The sequence below is a fragment of the Rhododendron vialii genome, chromosome 8a (genome assembly GCF_030253575.1).
Source record: "Rhododendron vialii isolate Sample 1 chromosome 8a, ASM3025357v1".
NCBI classification, from domain to species: Eukaryota; Viridiplantae; Streptophyta; class Magnoliopsida; order Ericales; family Ericaceae; genus Rhododendron; species Rhododendron vialii.
This window is the reverse complement of record NC_080564.1, coordinates 5,598,561-5,616,481: the sequence shown is the minus strand read 5'-3', so window position 1 is coordinate 5,616,481 and position 17,921 is coordinate 5,598,561. Positions and strand designations below refer to the sequence as shown.

General features: G+C 37.4%; 2 protein-coding genes across 4 annotated transcripts; both read right to left on the bottom strand.

Moving 5' to 3' along the window:
* Nucleotides 1-432: 432 nt before the first annotated feature.
* On the bottom strand, nucleotides 433-3,110 carry LOC131298891 (uncharacterized protein At4g28440-like). Its single transcript, XM_058324392.1, has 3 exons — nucleotides 2,950-3,110; nucleotides 1,740-1,972; nucleotides 433-1,049 (listed from the first exon to the last, which is right to left on the bottom strand). Exons 2-3 carry the CDS (start codon nucleotides 1,960-1,962, stop codon nucleotides 859-861), a joined length of 414 nt encoding a protein of 137 aa, XP_058180375.1. The 5' UTR covers nucleotides 1,963-1,972; nucleotides 2,950-3,110; the 3' UTR covers nucleotides 433-858.
* A 1,994-nt stretch (nucleotides 3,111-5,104) lies between these two features.
* On the bottom strand, nucleotides 5,105-13,091 carry LOC131298888 (formate dehydrogenase, mitochondrial). Of its 3 annotated transcripts, none has more exons than XM_058324390.1 (6): nucleotides 13,027-13,091; nucleotides 7,540-7,711; nucleotides 6,424-6,964; nucleotides 5,960-6,084; nucleotides 5,539-5,651; nucleotides 5,105-5,419 (listed from the first exon to the last, which is right to left on the bottom strand). In XM_058324390.1, the coding sequence occupies exons 1-6, from the start codon at nucleotides 13,048-13,050 to the stop codon at nucleotides 5,306-5,308; spliced, it is 1,089 nt and encodes a 362-aa protein (XP_058180373.1). In that variant the 5' UTR covers nucleotides 13,051-13,091; the 3' UTR covers nucleotides 5,105-5,305. The 3 variants fall into 3 exon arrangements, with proteins under 3 accessions (XP_058180373.1, XP_058180372.1, XP_058180371.1); XM_058324389.1 differs by lacking the exon at nucleotides 13,027-13,091 and adding an exon at nucleotides 9,803-10,109; XM_058324388.1 differs by lacking the exon at nucleotides 13,027-13,091 and adding an exon at nucleotides 9,803-10,053 and having other exon boundaries at nucleotides 7,540-7,714.
* Between the last annotated feature and the right edge of the window lie 4,830 nt (nucleotides 13,092-17,921).

Here is a 17,921-nt window from a genome sequence, read left to right as displayed (position 1 = left end):
GAGTGGAGAGATTTTTTGTTGCAAATAGGGTACCACGCTGGCCAGTACAGAAATTTTCGGTTCCCATTTGCAACCAAAAATTTCAGATAAGTTCAAAATTTCAGGCCGTATCGTCAAAAATTTCTTTGACGATACAGCCTCCAGGGATGATGTGTGTTCGAGTCTTAAGGGGCAGAGAAGTTCAAATACGGAGATGATTTACATTTCCACACGAAATGCCCGAAAGGGAAACAAATGAAAAAGCATTGGTTGGGTTTGGGTGAGAAGTGTACATGACTTTCCAAATGAATGTGACAAGCTAATTCATCACCTGGTCACCCCCAAACACGGTGAATTCCAAGGCAGGTAAAGGAAAGCTTTCACGAATACTGGGCTTAAGAACCACAGTACACCAAGGAAGGTGAAATCCAATTGAACAAGAACAGCAGTTAGTTTTCACACATCCAACAGATCAAATCCATAAATATGAAACACGGGCAAACCGTCATTAAACTCAACACTAATAAAACTATACGAACCAAAATAGTCTCTCTACCACCCAGAACGAGAGTAATCCACGTTTAACATAAAGAAACAACCAAAGCAAGTTCTCAACCGACTGTGCACCAGTGGCGTTAAGACAACTTGTTCCACTAGCTACCTTTGAAGGCCTCCCCGATACGATTGCACTTCTCTTTTAGACTTGACTCCAAGATTTTCTTCCTAAACAGGACTTTCCCAGGAACTGTGCGAACAGAATGATCTGGAAAATAACTTAAACATTGCTTTGCCAATCTCATAAACCACAAACCCCACTTTCTTTTGCCTGATTCAGTTGTTTTGGCCCCAGATTAGTAGGAGTGACTACATTTTTATGAGTCACTCTTCGACCACGTTGACCAGTTCATATTCAACCAATGACAGGTTATTATCCTCTTTAACAGCGAAGCTGGCTGGTTCGGTCAGTTCTACGCGGCCCCACTTATCCACAGCAAGCCTCATTGACCCCTTAAACATGTCGATTTTCGCATTGCGCAAAATAACAGTAGCATCAGTCTGCATCAATTCCACTGCATAAAAGGAAAGACAAGAATTAAACTTCAACCAAACTAAGTAGAATCCATAGCCAAACTAAGACTCAGCTTCGACGATTGCTTTTGATGAAGTTTTATGAATTAACTTTTCACGTATTTTGAAGTCTGTTAGTAAAACCCAAGTGGAGCAGGTCATGTTCCAAGACATTTCAGTGATTTCTTTTATCCACTCCACAAAAGAGGTTGTACTACCACAAATTTTGTTCCAAGATCTACAACCACCATATAATTGAAAAATTATAAGCCTAGAACCTAGAAGTGGAACACTTTATGACCAAGCAAATGACAGCTCATAAATCACTTCACGAGAAAATAAGGTGCAGGAACTTCCCATGGCAATCAGCAGCTGAGAACTTTCCGAGGGATAACATAAAGTAACATGTAATGTTATCATCTACCCATAAAGAAAAGTGGGCTCTGCAGCAAAATTGTTGAGCAACCACCAGCTAGGCAAGAACAAGGAATAATAGTTCGCAAAATGGAGAACAGAAATAAAATAAGAACCTAATGCCTAATGGTTTAACCCTGCTATCAAAGAATCCTTCAAAAGAGAGAAGTAAAATTTGAAGGAAAAGGAAAAAAGAAAACAAAATCATATTCAACATGATTGAACCACGTAAAAAGTAAAGTCGTTAACTGACCACCAATACCATGAACAGTAAATACCTTGTTCATTCCTTGCAGTAAATACAATTGTCCCAGTTTCATCACCAACCAAGCACTCAGAAATCCGCATTTGGCGTACTTGGGGGCCATCTGGACGGCCCTTCTGCAGTACCGTCTTCGCGCTAACAACCTTCACAGTGAGATTATGCCCACTGGTGCCAGGCCGCAGCTGATCAACTTTTGTGAACACTGGTTTCCTCATAGTTGATTTTGCTTCAGCCATTAGTAAGAAACTATCCCAACATGAAAAAGCCAATAAGAAGTTATCACGTCTCCAGTTAAAAAATATATATATGTACACCAAAAATGAAACCCCTGTCCCCCACTGGTCATGAGAAACTATTCCAAGCAAAAACGTGTGTGAGGGATTGAAAGACATAGCTACAGTAGGGAGAAGAAAAAAAAAACCCAGAAAAGGTAGATATATTGAGCACCTCCAACCCTCACCTTTATTTTACTTAAATTCAAAAGGTCAGACATAGAAGCACGAGAAGCACAAGAAGCAATCCTGTGCGGCCCGTTGCACAAGAAGCATGAGATAGGGCCATTCATCTCCTCAAGATGAAGACAAACTTGAGTAAAACCCCGAAAAATCCACTCCACTCCTTTACTCAACCCTATACCAAATTGAGTTTCACTATAATTTTTACTTAAATGTAGGGAGACTCAATTTTCACTGAAATTTTAAAAGGCTATTTATCCCCTCCCAAATTCAAAACAATGCCATTAATGAAGCTTTTACTCAAATTTGTGCTTAGATTTGAGTTTGCCCATTGGAGTGTTTCAAAATGCAACTTTTACTCAAATTTGAGTAAAGCTTGGAGATGCTCAAGGAAATGAGAACTAAACCAAACCAAACCGAGGAGAGCATTTAAGTCCCAATCAATTAGGGGGCGGCTGCACTCACTGCTAATGATTGTATCATCTGACTGGTTAAAGACATGAAAATGTCCTTAATTTGCAGTCAGGCCATTTGTACATAACCCTTCAAGTTTACTCATCCCATTTGAGGATTAAGTTGCACAATTTCAATTTCATACAGATTAAAAATCTCCAAAAAGTGGTGATAAATCAAGAAACAACAACACATAACGGCAGCTAAAAATTGAGAACAAAAGAACTTTAAAATAAACAACTTCGTAGATCGAAAACCCTAATGGACAGACCGAATTATTTGAAAATTTAAACAGAGTTTTGGAAATTGAATTACCTTCTCAACGCAGCGAAAGGAGAGATTAGGGTTTCGGTCGATCTGCTTTTTCACACTGTGTGAATTTCTGTACTTCCGTCGAAATCGCGTTTTACAACTTAGAAAAGGGTGCTCATTTATGACCGTTGATTTTCCACTTTTTGTGAATGGATCTTGGCCGTTAGTGTTGGTCCGTGACCTAAGGTAGTGTTTGAACCTGGGATGAATTTTTTGTTTCTGGTCGGACCTTCACAAAAACATTATTATTATCTTCTTCTTCTTTTTTGCCATTCGTTAATCCTATATATCTTAAGGGACTTGGGAAATGGGATAGTGATTCGAGAATCAAACCCTGCCTATATGCATTGGAGTATAAAGGAGGCACCAACTGCACTCTATTGTTTATCTTCAAAGTGCTATAAAATCACACACTATAATCTTTTGTTACCAAATTTATATCACCATTATCTTTTTAGGGGAAGTGTACAGTTTTTTAAAATAAATGAATCAAATAAGAAAAGTACGCAGATCATGTTTAACGCATACGTATATGAGACATAGTATTCCCTCGTATATGAAGGGACAAAATTGTGCTCAATTGAGAGGGTAATTTTCTGAACAATATTACATACGACCTAGAAATTCTATTTGAGAAATACATGCAATTTAGAATTCAAAATTTACCTATTTTGAGTCTGTTCCATATACTTATGAGAATATATGGTATTTAATGTATTAATGAATTCCCATTTCAAGAGGTCGTTAATGCCCAAAGAGACCACCCAAATATTAATAATTGAATTTCTATGATGGAGGTGTAGCTGTAGAACAGAAAATCAAAGGTTCCCGATGGAGGGATCCCGACCGGATTCCCGACGGCACGTCGGGCCCACTTCGGCCAACATACGGCCGATCCGAGCTGTTCAAAAATTCTATAAAAAAAATTGAGTGGGCTAAGTGAGAATCAATGGCACCGACGTATGTAGGCGGCCAATCCAAACACTCCATTTTTGGATCGGCCACCTACACAAGTCGAAGGCCGTTGATTCTCGCGAGGCCCACTTGATTTTTTTTTTTAGAATTTTTGGACGGCTCAGATCAGCCATCCGATGGCCGGAGTGGGCCCGGCGCGCCATCGGGAATCCGGTCGGGATCCCTCCGTCGGGACTGTAGCACCTCTCGCTGTAGAAGTTGAACGTTGTAGACCACCTGCGTGGTAGTCGAGTTGGCAAACCACAAAGGTTGTAACCGAGATGGCCAGAGCATGGGTGAAAGTCCCCTCCCCGCACAGGGTCTTGGGTCCGAATCGCACTTGCGGGCAGTAGGGCACTCGAATCAGATGTCGTGTAAGACAGCCTTTGGTTCCACTTGAATCTTGGCCTTTGGTTCCAGCCGTGTCTTAGTGGTAAATTCACATCTTAGTGGGACTATGGTGATGGGTTGTCCTCCTCCAAACAATGATTAATTCGCAAGAATGCCATGTGATAACGACCCTAATCGGGACAGATAGTCCCAGCTGAAAAAAGAGTTGGCAAAGGTAACTTGGTGAACTCTGCTTTTCCCCTTCACGTTGTGGATGGTAAACCGCGACAGTGTAAACTATTAGATATTATGAACTAGATATTGTGGACGGCGAACGGCGGCAATACAAACTATTAGATATCACGAACTAGATATTGTGGACGGCAGACCGCAGCAGTGTGAACTAGATATTCTGGACGGTAGACCGTGACAATGTGAACTAGATATCACCTAAGATGTTACGCTCGCACCTTGGTGGGACATTAGTAACTTTGGCCATTGTCCGAAAAATATCACGAACTAGATATTGTGGCCGGCAGACCGCGGCAGTGTGAACTAGATATTCTGGACGGTGGACCGTGACAGTGTGAACTAGATATCACTGAAGATGTTACGCTCGCACCTTGGTGGGACCGTAGTAACTTTGGCCATTGTCCAATTTTCGGGACAGTAGTAGCTGTGGCTATCGTCCCCTTTCTGGGTACTGCTGCGAGGTTCATTTGGTCACACTCAACTAGTTCTTCACGACAATCCCCTATTTTCAGCTCTTTTCTAAATCAGCTCACCTGTGGAAATATTTTCCCATGCACAGCATTATTTTCTGATCTAACAAATCGAAATCCTATCAATGTGAACGACATCCACATACATCGACTTGCTAACACCATGCTTATGATTAAACAACATTCTCTCAAAGTAAAGCAGTTTATGAGATTACAACCTACATTTTTCTCACTCCACAGAGCTCTACGCTTGCTCTTAACAACATATTCTACTTCAAAACTACATTATTCGTATTGTTATTGCTCAGTATGTGGAGAACAAACTCAACTCGGGAAGTTATTCAAAAGCAGGTTTAACGGTATTGGGGAGCTAGTTCACCCTTCTTAACAATGTAATTCTCCAGTGGAAACTCCTCTCCTTTGAAGTGACTCTCCAGCATGTCCTTGACTCCAGCCGCATATCGCAACTGCAACAATTTCCACCTTCTCATGAGTTGAGAGAATCGAAGCGGAAAAGAAGCAACAACGGTATCTTCAAAAACAAACAAGACTGGGAGACGTAGGGGAAAAACAAGAGTTTTCATACCTGTGCGTCAATTGTAGTGCCAGAAATATGAGGGGTCATGGCATGGTTTGGCATGTACCGCCATGGATGGTCCTTTGGAGCTGGTTGTGGATACCAAACATCCCCACCATAACCTAGGCACAAGAAAACCAAAGCAAAAACACTATTCAAAGACGAGAGCTGGGATTTCTGTTTTCCATATTTACATTTGCCAGTCTTTGAGACAATGACCTTTAGAGGTGCTACGACAAAAATACACCCCGATGTTATGCAAGTGGAACGAAAAGCATTACACAAACAAGAAAATTACACCCTTAAAGTGATCGTGGAACCATTTAGACACATAACTAATGTATTTTAACACTTCCAAATGCCAAGAAGTTAAGAAATGGGAAGTTAACATGACATATCCATAATAGAGAAACCCAAAATATTCAGATACCTGCAATATGTCCGCTGTTACAGGCGTCCACAACTGCTTGTGTATCCATGATTGCTCCTCTAGCATTGTTAACAATGTAAACTCCTTTCTTACACTTAGCGATCCTATCCTTGTCAAACATCCCCCTGAATCACAGGATCAAAACTCTGCTTAGTATGATTATTAGAAGTGTAATTGCAAACAAGATGATAGCCGCTGATGGCTTCCCCTTTGGACAATGGACTCTTTGAGCTATGGCCAAGTAAAGAGGTCAGAATCCCTCAAATTGATGAACCCACTCTTAGCAGACATAAAAAGTAGTTGCAAATGTAAGGGTGTGAAAATTCATTAGCTGTATCAACCATTTTAACCAAACTTACTGTCCACCAAGATACCAAGCCCCTTGTTCGTAAATGACCATGTGAAAATAAATGAAAATTTATATAGTAAGAAAGAGTGCCATTAACTCAAGGATGAGTCCTTACTTTGTTTTCTCAGTTAGAGGGGTGTTGATGACAATGATGTCACATTTTGGAAGCATGGCGTCAAGATCGTCCTCAAACTTAGCACCGATTTGATTCTCCAACTCTGGGTCCATCTTGACCCGATCATGATACAGAAGATTACAATTGAAAGGCTTCAATCTTTGGAGTAACAGCCTTCCAATTCGCCCACAGCCAACAGTTCCAACTGTCTTTCCTTCTAAATCATAAGCTCTGTAAGCAATAGCTGCAACATCCCATTCCCCACGAACAACTTGTTGGTAACCAGGCAAGAAATTTCGAACAAGAATGAGAATCCTCATGAGCTCATCTTCTGCGACTGAGACCACATTGCTTCCAGTGACCTCTGCAACTGTTAACCCAGCAGCAGCTGCGGCCTTGAGATCCACATGATCAGATCCAATTCCAGCTGTGAGCACCAGTTCCAAATTCTTAGCCTTCTTGATCCTTTCTTCTGTTACATAAGCCGGATGGAATGGCGTCGTTATGAGGACATGCGCATCAGGAATGTGTTTCTCGAGTTCTGCAATGGGGAATCGTAGATGAAGAGTGGAAAAGTTTAAAATCGATCAATCAATATGAGAAAATATATTCACAGAAAAAACTTCAGCTAGAAAAACGTTTGTTCTCTGCAAGGGTAGAAAGAATCTCCACTGGTTGTATATCACGCTGCTGTAATATCCTTTTAGTTACAGTGAAAATGCTCATGGATGGATGTGCAAAACACTACAAATGTTCATTAAATCTAGAATAGCTTGGCGACACTGCTTTCTACCAAATAAGTCAGTTTGTACATTGATATGACATCTGAATTCTGATCCAGATAAATTGCAGTTCCTGATAGATACTTTAATTCCCTTAGACATGTTGTGATTCCCAATACTCAGTTCTTTCACTAGTTCGTAACCTCAAAGCAGTAACAAATCATCTTTACTTATAACGAATATCTGCTGTTCGATTTTGTTTGTTCCATAAATTGCTTAAAGCAAGAAAAATCAAGATAATATTGAACCAAATCATACTGATATAACCAATGTCAAGTTTGAATCCAATATCTTCAACTGAAAATACTTCTATGTTTGCATAGTGCATACTTACCACAATTTGGACGATCTTTGTCATCAGTGATGATGTATTGATGGCCTTGTGATTCCAACCATTCACGTAAGCCCAATGCACTTTCCACACATCCCAAAAAGTTGGGATTCTTCTCAGCATATTCGTTTGCTGTGTAGAAAACTCCAACTATCTTTTTGCTCCCAGGGGAAGCCTGCTAACAATGACCAAGAAACAAGACCATGCTAAACCCTTAATCAAAAATTGCAAGCATGCACATGAAAAAGCTCCCATATGCAAGCCATAAAGTGAATGCCTTTACATCTTTTTCTTTCAACTTTTCATTTTTATATTTATTTACCAGGTGCCATACACGTAGTTTTTAGAATCGAACAAGAGAAATATGCAATGAGATTGACAAATTAACATATAGCGGATATGTTCAAGGATAGATGATGGGTATGCTATGAGAGCAACATTATCATGTACAATGATCACTAGGTGGTCTAAGATGAGAAGGCATGCCGAACTGGGATCATAATCCATCATTTGCCATTTGGTATCCCCCCCAGTCCAAATAACCATTTACTTTTTTCCTGATAAACTCAATACCTGCCTACAAATTTGTCATTTTAAATACAGGGCAAGCAGTCACAAATAATATAACAGCCTTCCAGGAACAGAAAGCAGCGTGTCAATGGTGATGTTACGTCCAATCAAGACAATAGAAACCCGCAGAAAAGAAGACCACTAATAAACTGGGTGTTTAAAAATAAAGTATTAGTAGTACTAGTACTAGTACATCAAAAAAAAAAGTTGGTAAGTCATAGTATGGCCCAAGTAAGCATGGTAAGAACAAAGTTTCAAGAAAAAAAATTATTTTGTCTCTCCTTGTCTTCAACATAACTGGATGTTTAAACATAAAGTAATACTCAGTATATGTAATAAGTGCACACAGTGAAGACCTACACATGGATTTATTTAATCTTTCCAACTTTCAAGATATGGATGTTAAAGGATAAAGTGTAATTATTTCAGTTTATTTTATTGATCAAAACAACGTGAAACTACTAGTTGTAAGTGAACTTCGTCAGAAAATACAAAAAGTTCATGAAATAAATATTGGATCTGGAGAAGAATGAGATAATTTTTCAGAGGCTCGGATTTCATATTCTGGTTACTGGTTTAATTTTTATCACAATGACTATACTGAACAATCTGGTAGGAGCAATTTTGGGCAGGACAAGATAAGATTATGAATAGGCGTAGAGGGACAGGTTGACCCACCGCCCACCGGAATAGATGAGATTATACTGGCATAGATAACTTATACATCAGAGTGGGATAAAAAATGGGAAAAAATGAGGAGGATTATTTTCACAGTTATAGGAAGAGGTAAGACAATTTGTAGGGGGGCCACAAGCTAATACGATCTTCCATGTGACTAATCCCCATATGGAGGACTATAAATGAGAGAATTGCAAAGAATCAATCTAGATACTAATCCAGTAATCCTGCACACACACACACACACACAGCTAAAAGAAATAGATGGAGCTCGTGTTCTGTCATCCCTAATCAGTCTAATAGTTTATACAGGAATCAACAAGTAGCTGAAAACGTCGAAGTTAACCCAAGGGGTTGACCTAGTATCAAGGCCTCAGACTAAGGAGTTTGCTCGCTCCTAAGGTCTTAGGTTCAAAACCTTTCAGGTGCTATCAACTTTTATTGAGCCAATTCAAACTATTAGGCCCCACTAGTGGGCGGTGGGTTTGGTATTCAAGAATTAATCGAGGTGTGCATAAGCTGGTTCCTGACATTAATAGACTAGAAACTTCGAAGTTTTTATGTAAGGAGGAAACAAATGACAATGTTTTCGGGCTCAGTTGTGTGCCTCCTACCCCAATTAACAATCAAATTGCCAACTTTTACTTGGTGACTCACGGTTCTCCCTCCCTCTCCCTCCCCTATTGCTGGCAGAAGCATCACAGTTTTGGCATGGTGTTCTGAAGCAATTAAACGCACCATCACCACTCATCATCATCCATGTAAAACAAAATTCACCCCACACTCGTTACACTTAGACACAAATCTCGATACAAGTTTGGAATCTAATCCGATCCGCTCGAAATTACGATGCTATCACCGAGGACGAACTATATAAAAATCAAACGATTCACTAAATCAAACACTTCAAGCTACAGGACTGAAACTAGTACTGAAAGAGACGCGGTGTCAACATAAAAATTCATAATCATCCAAGTAATCTGCAAATGGAACGATAAGTAGCAAGGCGACCGCTTACATGGAGGTCTCTGGTCAGAATCGACGAATTTAAATTCCGCGATGAAGTTAGAGCACGAAATGCGGACGCGGAAGCACGCCTCGCCGCCATTGCCATCGCCATCTCTCTCTCAACCAAAAATCGACTGACAAAATGTATACACAGATAGTACTACTTCGTAAAGGTCTCTGTTGAAATTTGTCACTGTGATGTCTATCCACATGCGAGTTCAGAGACGTCACTCCTCTTTGCACTTTATAGGGCGGAATCTCTCGGAATTAAAAAAACCACCTCCTCCGGTTTGACTCCATTATTGTCCTTGCTATTGTGTTCGCAGTTACAGAATACCCGCGTATACCTTATCTCGTTAACGTCTGATTTCCGTCTAAATTTCAGAAATCGGATGGTGTGCCACTCAAGCTTGATTAATCTATTTTCGAGATAATACTATCTATTGTTAATTGATTTTTGATTAAATTTTTCGTAGAAAATCTTAGAGCTTGTATCCAATGAATTTAACTATGTGAGTATGAAAAAATAAATAAGTATTTATCTTTTATAAGAGTTTAAATGTTCTAATTCTATGAAGGTCAACATTCGTGAATATAGAGCCACAAGAGGATGTGTCCGATAGTTAACTTTAAGCTTCAATTGCGCAAGTTTGGCCGGACATTTGGTTTAAAAAATAAAAAGAAGAAATAAATACATTATCCAGTAGGGATGAAATGAGGACGTGGCAATTTTCAACTTGTGCTTCTCCCGTCAACTTTATCTTAACAGGGGTGTATGGGTAATTTTTAGTTGCATTTGATGTGGACATGTCTTTGTGGAAGGGAGAGTGTGGAATCGCGAGTACTACAGTTGTCACCAGGGAGAGACGTGATAAGTTCAATTTTATGTGGGCATAATTTTCGTTTTCGTTTTGGATTATCGCTTTGAAATTATTTTAAAGTAAACATAATCCAACTTAAGAGCATGTACACCAGTTATTAGCTAATAAAACTTGTAAACAGTGCACATTTTTTTATTTTACCTACTTATATTTCTTTCAACATCACACCAATACTATCTATTTAACCTATTCTTTATTAAAATATATTATTACTTTTAGAGGGAAGGAATGAGTGAGAGAGAAGAGGACAATGCTTTAAATGATAGAAGAGGAGAGAGAAATTAATTGTTTAAAGAGCAGCTGCTGAACAATGCTTAGGTATTAATACCTAACCATTTCAAGAAAGTCATTTTACCTTGGGGTTTACCTCAACTGCTGCTGCTGCTTGGTTTTTTTGTTTTCCTACAATATAATAGCTCAAAAACGCATTTTAGCTCATTGCTAAACAAGCTCTAAGGCTTTGTTTGAAACTTAAGAAAAGAGAGATAAAAGAAAGGAAAAGAATTACTAGGGAAATGGGAGATAAAGTGAGGGGGAAAGTGAGATAAATAGTTAAATTTGTATTTGAAATTTTCGCCATTCTTCACATAACTCTGTAGCAATTAATATGAGATGCAAGGCTGGGTGATACTACTAATTGAAAATGGTTTTGGCCACACCGGATCAAACCCAACATGGCCAATTAGGTTTTAATGGATGTTCAGTTAATACTGTGATATGATGTTTGACCTGGTTGCGGCTCTCGACGAGCTTTAACGAATGAACAATTTTGACCATAAAAGTAAACTCAACATGGACCGATAATAATCGGTCGACTGCACGGTACAACGTTAATAAGGAAATGTCGACAAGACAGGTACTTCATAAAAACAAAAAGGAAAAAGAAAAGAAAAGAAAAGCCCTTGAGCGTCCAAAGGCTGTTCTTTAGTGCTGTATAATCCTTTCTACTCGACACCCGACGCGACCGTTGCGTCAATTGGGGGATGATGCAATGCAGTGGTGCGCGTGCGCAGCACCGTGTTGCGCACCTCCGAGCCGTCGAATTGTACATCTGACGGCTAAGATTTCATCTCAACAATAAACGACTTTCGCCTCACTATACAGCACCAACCCGAAGTCCCCTTTGCGTACTTAGAAAAGTCCTTAAGCATCCAATATTTGAAAGGTTTAAAGAGACAAGGAAGGAACACCGGACATATGCTGCCTACCAATAAAGCCACAACAATTATCTATATTCAATCCAAATTTCCAAACGTTGAATATGATTATCTTTGCATTTTTTTTTATAACTTGGAGTCCAATTTAATAGACTAAGAGATTCTCATCATTCTCTAACTGAGTTCAATTAAGGGAAAATGACGGCTAATGACGTATTTTGATAATTAATACCCGTTAAGGATATTTTTAGCATTAACAAATATTCTTATGTTATCCTTGGCGAGTATTAATTATCAAAATACGTCCTGAGCCGTTATTTTCCCTTCAATTAAAGTCAGGACAATTTCTATATAGAATTAGTCCAATACGAACGTAGATAATAGGCACTAATAGAGTTCAATTAAAGTCAAGACAATTTTCATATAAACTAGTCCAATATTAATGTAGATAGCAAGCAAGTGAGAGTCAAATATCAAATCAATGAGGCATATAGGTTGGCATGAACTTTTTTGATATATATTCTTCTTGTTTCGTCCTTATCGTTAGAATTATTTGACAAGATTTTTTTGTCCTAGTCCTAGATCAAATTGAAATTACTCAAGTCAACAACCAGCGCTCTTTGAGCTTGTCGTTCAAGACTAATTGGATTTGGTGGTTCAAAAAATGACCAAACCAAAATTAATACATGTATGCTAAATTTTTTATAAGGGTGTTCAAGTGACCACCTTGTCGCCCTTGGTTACACTAACACTTCCTTAATTCTTTCGATTTGATCGAACTCCAAGGAGGTTGGCCAATTGGTTATGAGAAATTAGCTAGTAAGTATTCATTCATGAGGTCACAGTTTTTATTCTCACGAAAGCCAAACATTTCAAACCTTGGGGCCACTACTACTAGGGGCGATGCTTGATCGTTACCTTTAAGGGTCTGGAATTAGTCAATGTGCACGCAAACTAGTCCAGACATCCGGTTATATAAAATAAAATAAAAATTCTTTCGATTTGATGGTTCACTAGCTAGGAACAACAATTATAAGAACCCAAACCCTCAGACTTCTTTAATTACGATTACGAAGGAAGCTAAAAAGACAGATTGTCTACCTATAATAGAATTAGAACATCCACGTGAACAATTCGGAGAGACAGAAAAATAGTAACACACACACACACACACACAAAATAAGCGGTGAACAAACCTTCATCTTTTGGCTGATTTCCATCTGAATTTCTCTTCACAAAAGTGGAAGAAGAAAACTAGCTTAATAATGGAGTAAGTGAAATCCCGTACAACTAACTAGCTAGGTACCCATTTTACACGAGGAAATCAAAATCCATAGATTTATCGTCCAATGTTTTTTCTTCTCTCTAACGTAATACTACTTTCCTGTAAGGCCTTACACATAGACACCTCATGGGACATGTGTCCCATTTCCCTAAATTCGTTGCATGTCCTTCCTATTTGGTTTATTTTATTTTGTTTTGTTTTTTACTGCTAGCTGCTTATCGTACTCGATCTCAAAAGCATGGACTGGAATTAACTGGAAAGCACGAAGCCTCACTTTAATTGTGACCCAAATATGGATTCATCTCGGATCTAAAAGAGTGATGCGTACGATCCATTCATTCATTCATTCATTTTATTTGGCTGGTTGAGTTAGTTGCGTGTGTGGAAGTCACAATGATCACTACACCATTAGTGATGCGATTGATCAGGAACAATTCTTTTGAAGCACGTTCATGCCATTCCTAAACACGCTTGTTTTTTTTATTAAAAAAAACACCAAACATGTTGGAACAAAACACTTTTTGTGGTGAAGAAATTAACGACGACTAATGTGAATGATTTGAGAAAAAACTACTACAACAGACAAACGTGTCTCAATCACACCGATTCCGATCTCTTCTTTCCTCTCCGCGTCTTGCCAAAACCTTCGGCGGGGAAAAAAGTGATCTCGCATCTATGGCTTCTCATCTGCTCGACTTTCTTGATGGACTTTTTGACAACTTCAACCAAGTAAGGTTAGTGATGATCATCTGCATATATGGTCTTCGATCTGGTTTTGCTATTTTTGTTTTCTTGGTATTGAATCTATTGATCTTGAGGAGGACGTGCGGGACCACCTCACAATAAAATGGAGTTAAAACCAAAAGATTTTTGATTGACCACCTCACAAGTTGGCAGAATTAACGGATACGGTGAGGTCACCTTGTTCGGATTGGATTTTAAGAGAGATTTTTTAGAATAATAAATAAAGAGAGATATATAGATAGACAGATAAAATTTGTTAAAAACCATGCCTAGAAGTTTTGAGATCTCAAAAAGAAACAAGACCGTAGGAGTGGTATTGGGCCCTTATTTGAATCTCTTAAAGGAGGCCCACCAATCTTCAATGTTGTTTTACATCGGGTTTTGTGAAGCCCATGAATTCTTCTCAAAGCCCTAATTAAGCTTCCCCTTCTCAATTTTGAATCAAAGCAGTAGGAGTAGTGGACAGCTTATGGTAAAAATAAATGGACAGCTTGGATTTGATACTAAACTCTTAGATTCATACATTTTTTTAAGAGAATTGATTTCTGCACTCTATTTTTTGATAACCACATTTCTTTATTAGATTTTAGTGTTGATTTTTTTTTTTTTGGTTGCAAAGATTTTAGTATTGATAGTGTATGTATTTTTTGCTAAAAAACTAAAAAAAAAGTGTAGATATCAAAAAAATGCAGTGTAGAAATCAATTCCCTTTTTTAATATGATTTATATACTCTCTTTTTTTGGTACTTTGGAAATGTTTGTTATGGCTTATTTGGATTTTGGTTACCAATAATGGAACATTCCAATTTTGTTCATTCTACTACACAAGAAAGCAAAGAATGTACGACATCGAAGAATGTCAAACACTGATAAAAAAAATAAAATAAAACGAAGAATGTCAAATTTCTAATGGTCAATAAAAAAAATTATTGAAGTGCATTATCACATTAATACTTTAGTGATTATCTTTGATACTGCATTTTGAAATTCATACTTACCCTCTCACTATACAAAAGTTATTTTCTATTGAGAATTGTGCAATATTTTCCTTGTAGACCAAGTGGCCCGCTTCATTTTTATGGTGAACAGGTAATATTCAAAAAGTGCTACGTCTCGACCGTCTACGATTCGAACACCCCCAAGAAGGTTCATTTAAAGATGTTGGATCCACAGCTAACGACAAAGCAACCGAAGATTACTGTGCCAACTAACGAGGAAAATATTGTGCCTCCTACACCTAAACGCTTAGGGCCGTTCCGAAACGTCAAATAAGTACTTACTGTATTTTTTAAGAAGGCAATTTCAAGCTCAAAAATAATATGTTTACGCAAATAATTTTCCTATCAATATGAATTTTGTTTAATAGATCTCATTAAAATCTTTAATACGGTGCAAAAAATTAAAAAATTATTTTTTATTTACATTATTTTTAAGTTTGAAAATGTAAAATATGCTGCTTATTTTTTACGAAAATTTCTGAAACGGGACCTGGTGTACAAGGAATGATTGATTGAAAAGAAAGAAAACTTATGAACTGACGTGCCACTTATTTCAAAGATAAATGCATGGAGCATCTCTTTCGGTGGACCAGTAGTCTTTGTTTTACCTATATATAATAAAATTCTTTATCAAAATTATTAAACAAATTAATTAGGTTACGAAAAAGCTCAAAATAAATATCAAGATAATTAGGTTACTTCGAGCGACCCGTGGCCGCATTAGACAATGCAATTATTACTGGCAATTACTCCTAACTAGTATTTGTGCTCATGCAATATACGGAACAAAAAAAAATCATATTGGTATTTTTTTGGTTTTGTGTATCGGGCAAGCACAATGCTATATAATGAAAAAGATAGTAGTTTAATTTTTTTTTACTGTCTCAAATTCGATGCACAGTAGCATTTTTTCCATTATATCCACAGGATAATGGTATGCATGTTTGCAAGGAAAAAAAATCATATTCTTATTTTTTTGACAAAAAAAATCACATTGTTATTTTTTTCTCCTGGGTATCGGTTACAACTCTAATTAGTGGAGTATATATTTTAAAAAACATCGATATGGGTTTTGAAAAACAAAAGAAGTACAATTATCATTAGGAAAATGATTTTGCCACTTCATTTTTTGTTAACGTCACTCCCATGCAAGTGTATTTTTGCACCAAAAATATACTTACAGAGAAGTGACATTAATAAAAAATGAAGTAGCAAAATCAGCAGCCTTATCATTACTTTGTTATACTACTTAAAACTCAACTCTTTTTCATCTTAAAAAAATCAACTTTCCCCTAAAATCTCTCCTTCACCCCTTCTTATATTCTCTCTCTCTCTCTCTCTCTCTCTCTCTCTCTCTCTCTCTCTCTCTATTTATTTTTTTAAAAACTAAAAATTCTAGGAATTTAGGAATTGAAGTTTGGAGGTTTTGAAGGCTCACACACATTTCTATACTATATTGATAGATTTATTTTTTTAAAAAGACTAAAAATTCTAGGAATTGGAGTTTGGAGGTTTTGAAGGTTCACACACATTTCTATACTATATTGATTGATAGATAGATAGATAGATAGATCGATAGATAGATTCACTGCCATTTTTAATTCATAAATTTACAAGAGAATCTATCACGGTCCACGGATAATGCAACAAAATAGTAAAATCTTGCTTTGGATGATGTCCGGTCCTTTGACTGGTTTCTTCGTTAATAGCTTCTTCTTCGGCAGTGTTCAGCGGTGTTTACCTTCATTTTTTATTTTTATTTTTATATTTCATCAATTCTTCGCAACATATATAAATATAGAATTTGCAACACTTCTTCCTCATCCGTCTTATTTGATTTTTAATACAATTTGTATATTCCCTTAAGATATCGATGCAAATATCAAATTGACCATCAGAAGTCTACGCATGCAATGATTCTAGCAACTTCTAGTGTATTACCAAAACTCACTCAACCCCACTAATTCATTGCCCTCCATCATTAACCCTGTAACTGTTTATATATAGACAGATTTACATACTAGTAAGGGCAGGGCTGATCAAGTTAGGGTGTCCAGATTTTTGTTTTGATCCGGACTTTAGCTCTAAGCTGTTGGATTGTATTTTCAATGGTCCAGATATGCGGAAGGTTTATGAACATTTATGACCGGTCATAAACTTTTCGTATATCTGGACCATTGAAACACAATCCAACGACTGAAAATTCGTGATCCCGATTTTAGCAAAAATCCGGACGTCCTGCCTTGATCAGCCCTGATGATAATTATATATAGGGGTGAGAATTTTCGATACGACACGAGAACACGCTACGAACCCGACACAAAGTTAGCAAGTTAGGGTCAGTTATTTCTGACACGAAACACGACTATGACACGACACGATAATACGGAAAGATAAATAGGTCGGATTAGAGTTGAGAAAATTCTGATACGAATATAAGATGACACGACACTATTTATGAAAGAATACAATAACCTGACACGAAGTTAGCGGGTTAAGATTGACTATTTTTTTACGCGAAACACGATTAATACGACACGACACGATAACAAAAAAAGTTAAACATTTGCGTTAGGGCTAACAGTATTCTGATATGAATACAAGATGATACGACCTGAACACGATGCTCACCCCTGCAATTAGATCTAGCTTTTTCAATTTTAATCTCTGGTTTTTTCCTTTCAGCGTGAGCCCAGCTAGTGTCCCATTCAATTGTCCACATCTTATGAGAGATGCTTTCCCCCCTCCTGCCTTTTTGCCAAATGTCCGAAATACCCCCAACCCCAACTCTTTTAATAAATTCTATTTTTATTTAATTTCTTAATTCTTTTTATCTTATTTATTTATTTAATTATTTATCTCTTTTTCTTTATATCTTTTTTATCTTTTATTTATTTAATATTTTTTCTCGTTTAGGGTTGATTTGGATTAAAAAGTCATTTTGACTTATTTTTTGTTTTTGTTCCATTTTTTTTCACATTTGTTAGTTTTGCGTTAAACTTTTGTGACTTATTGATTCATCTCGACGAGAGGAATCAAAAAGGTAAAAAATTATAATCGAAAC

Coding starts and splice junctions, on each gene's coding strand:
- LOC131298891 (XM_058324392.1), bottom strand. CDS start 1,962: ATGGCTGAAGCAAAATCAACTATGAGGAAACCAGTGTTCACAAAAGTT. Junction 1,050..1,739: donor TACTGCAAGGAATGAACAAG/GTATTTACTGTT, acceptor CCTTTTATGCAG/TGGAATTGATGCAGACTGAT.
- LOC131298888 (XM_058324388.1), bottom strand. CDS start 9,904: ATGGCGATGGCAATGGCGGCGAGGCGTGCTTCCGCGTCCGCATTTCGT. Junction 7,715..9,802: donor TTCTGACCAGAGACCTCCAT/GTAAGCGGTCGC, acceptor GGTCATTGTTAG/CAGGCTTCCCCTGGGAGCAA. Junction 5,420..5,538: donor GCACTACAATTGACGCACAG/GTATGAAAACTC, acceptor AAATTGTTGCAG/TTGCGATATGCGGCTGGAGT.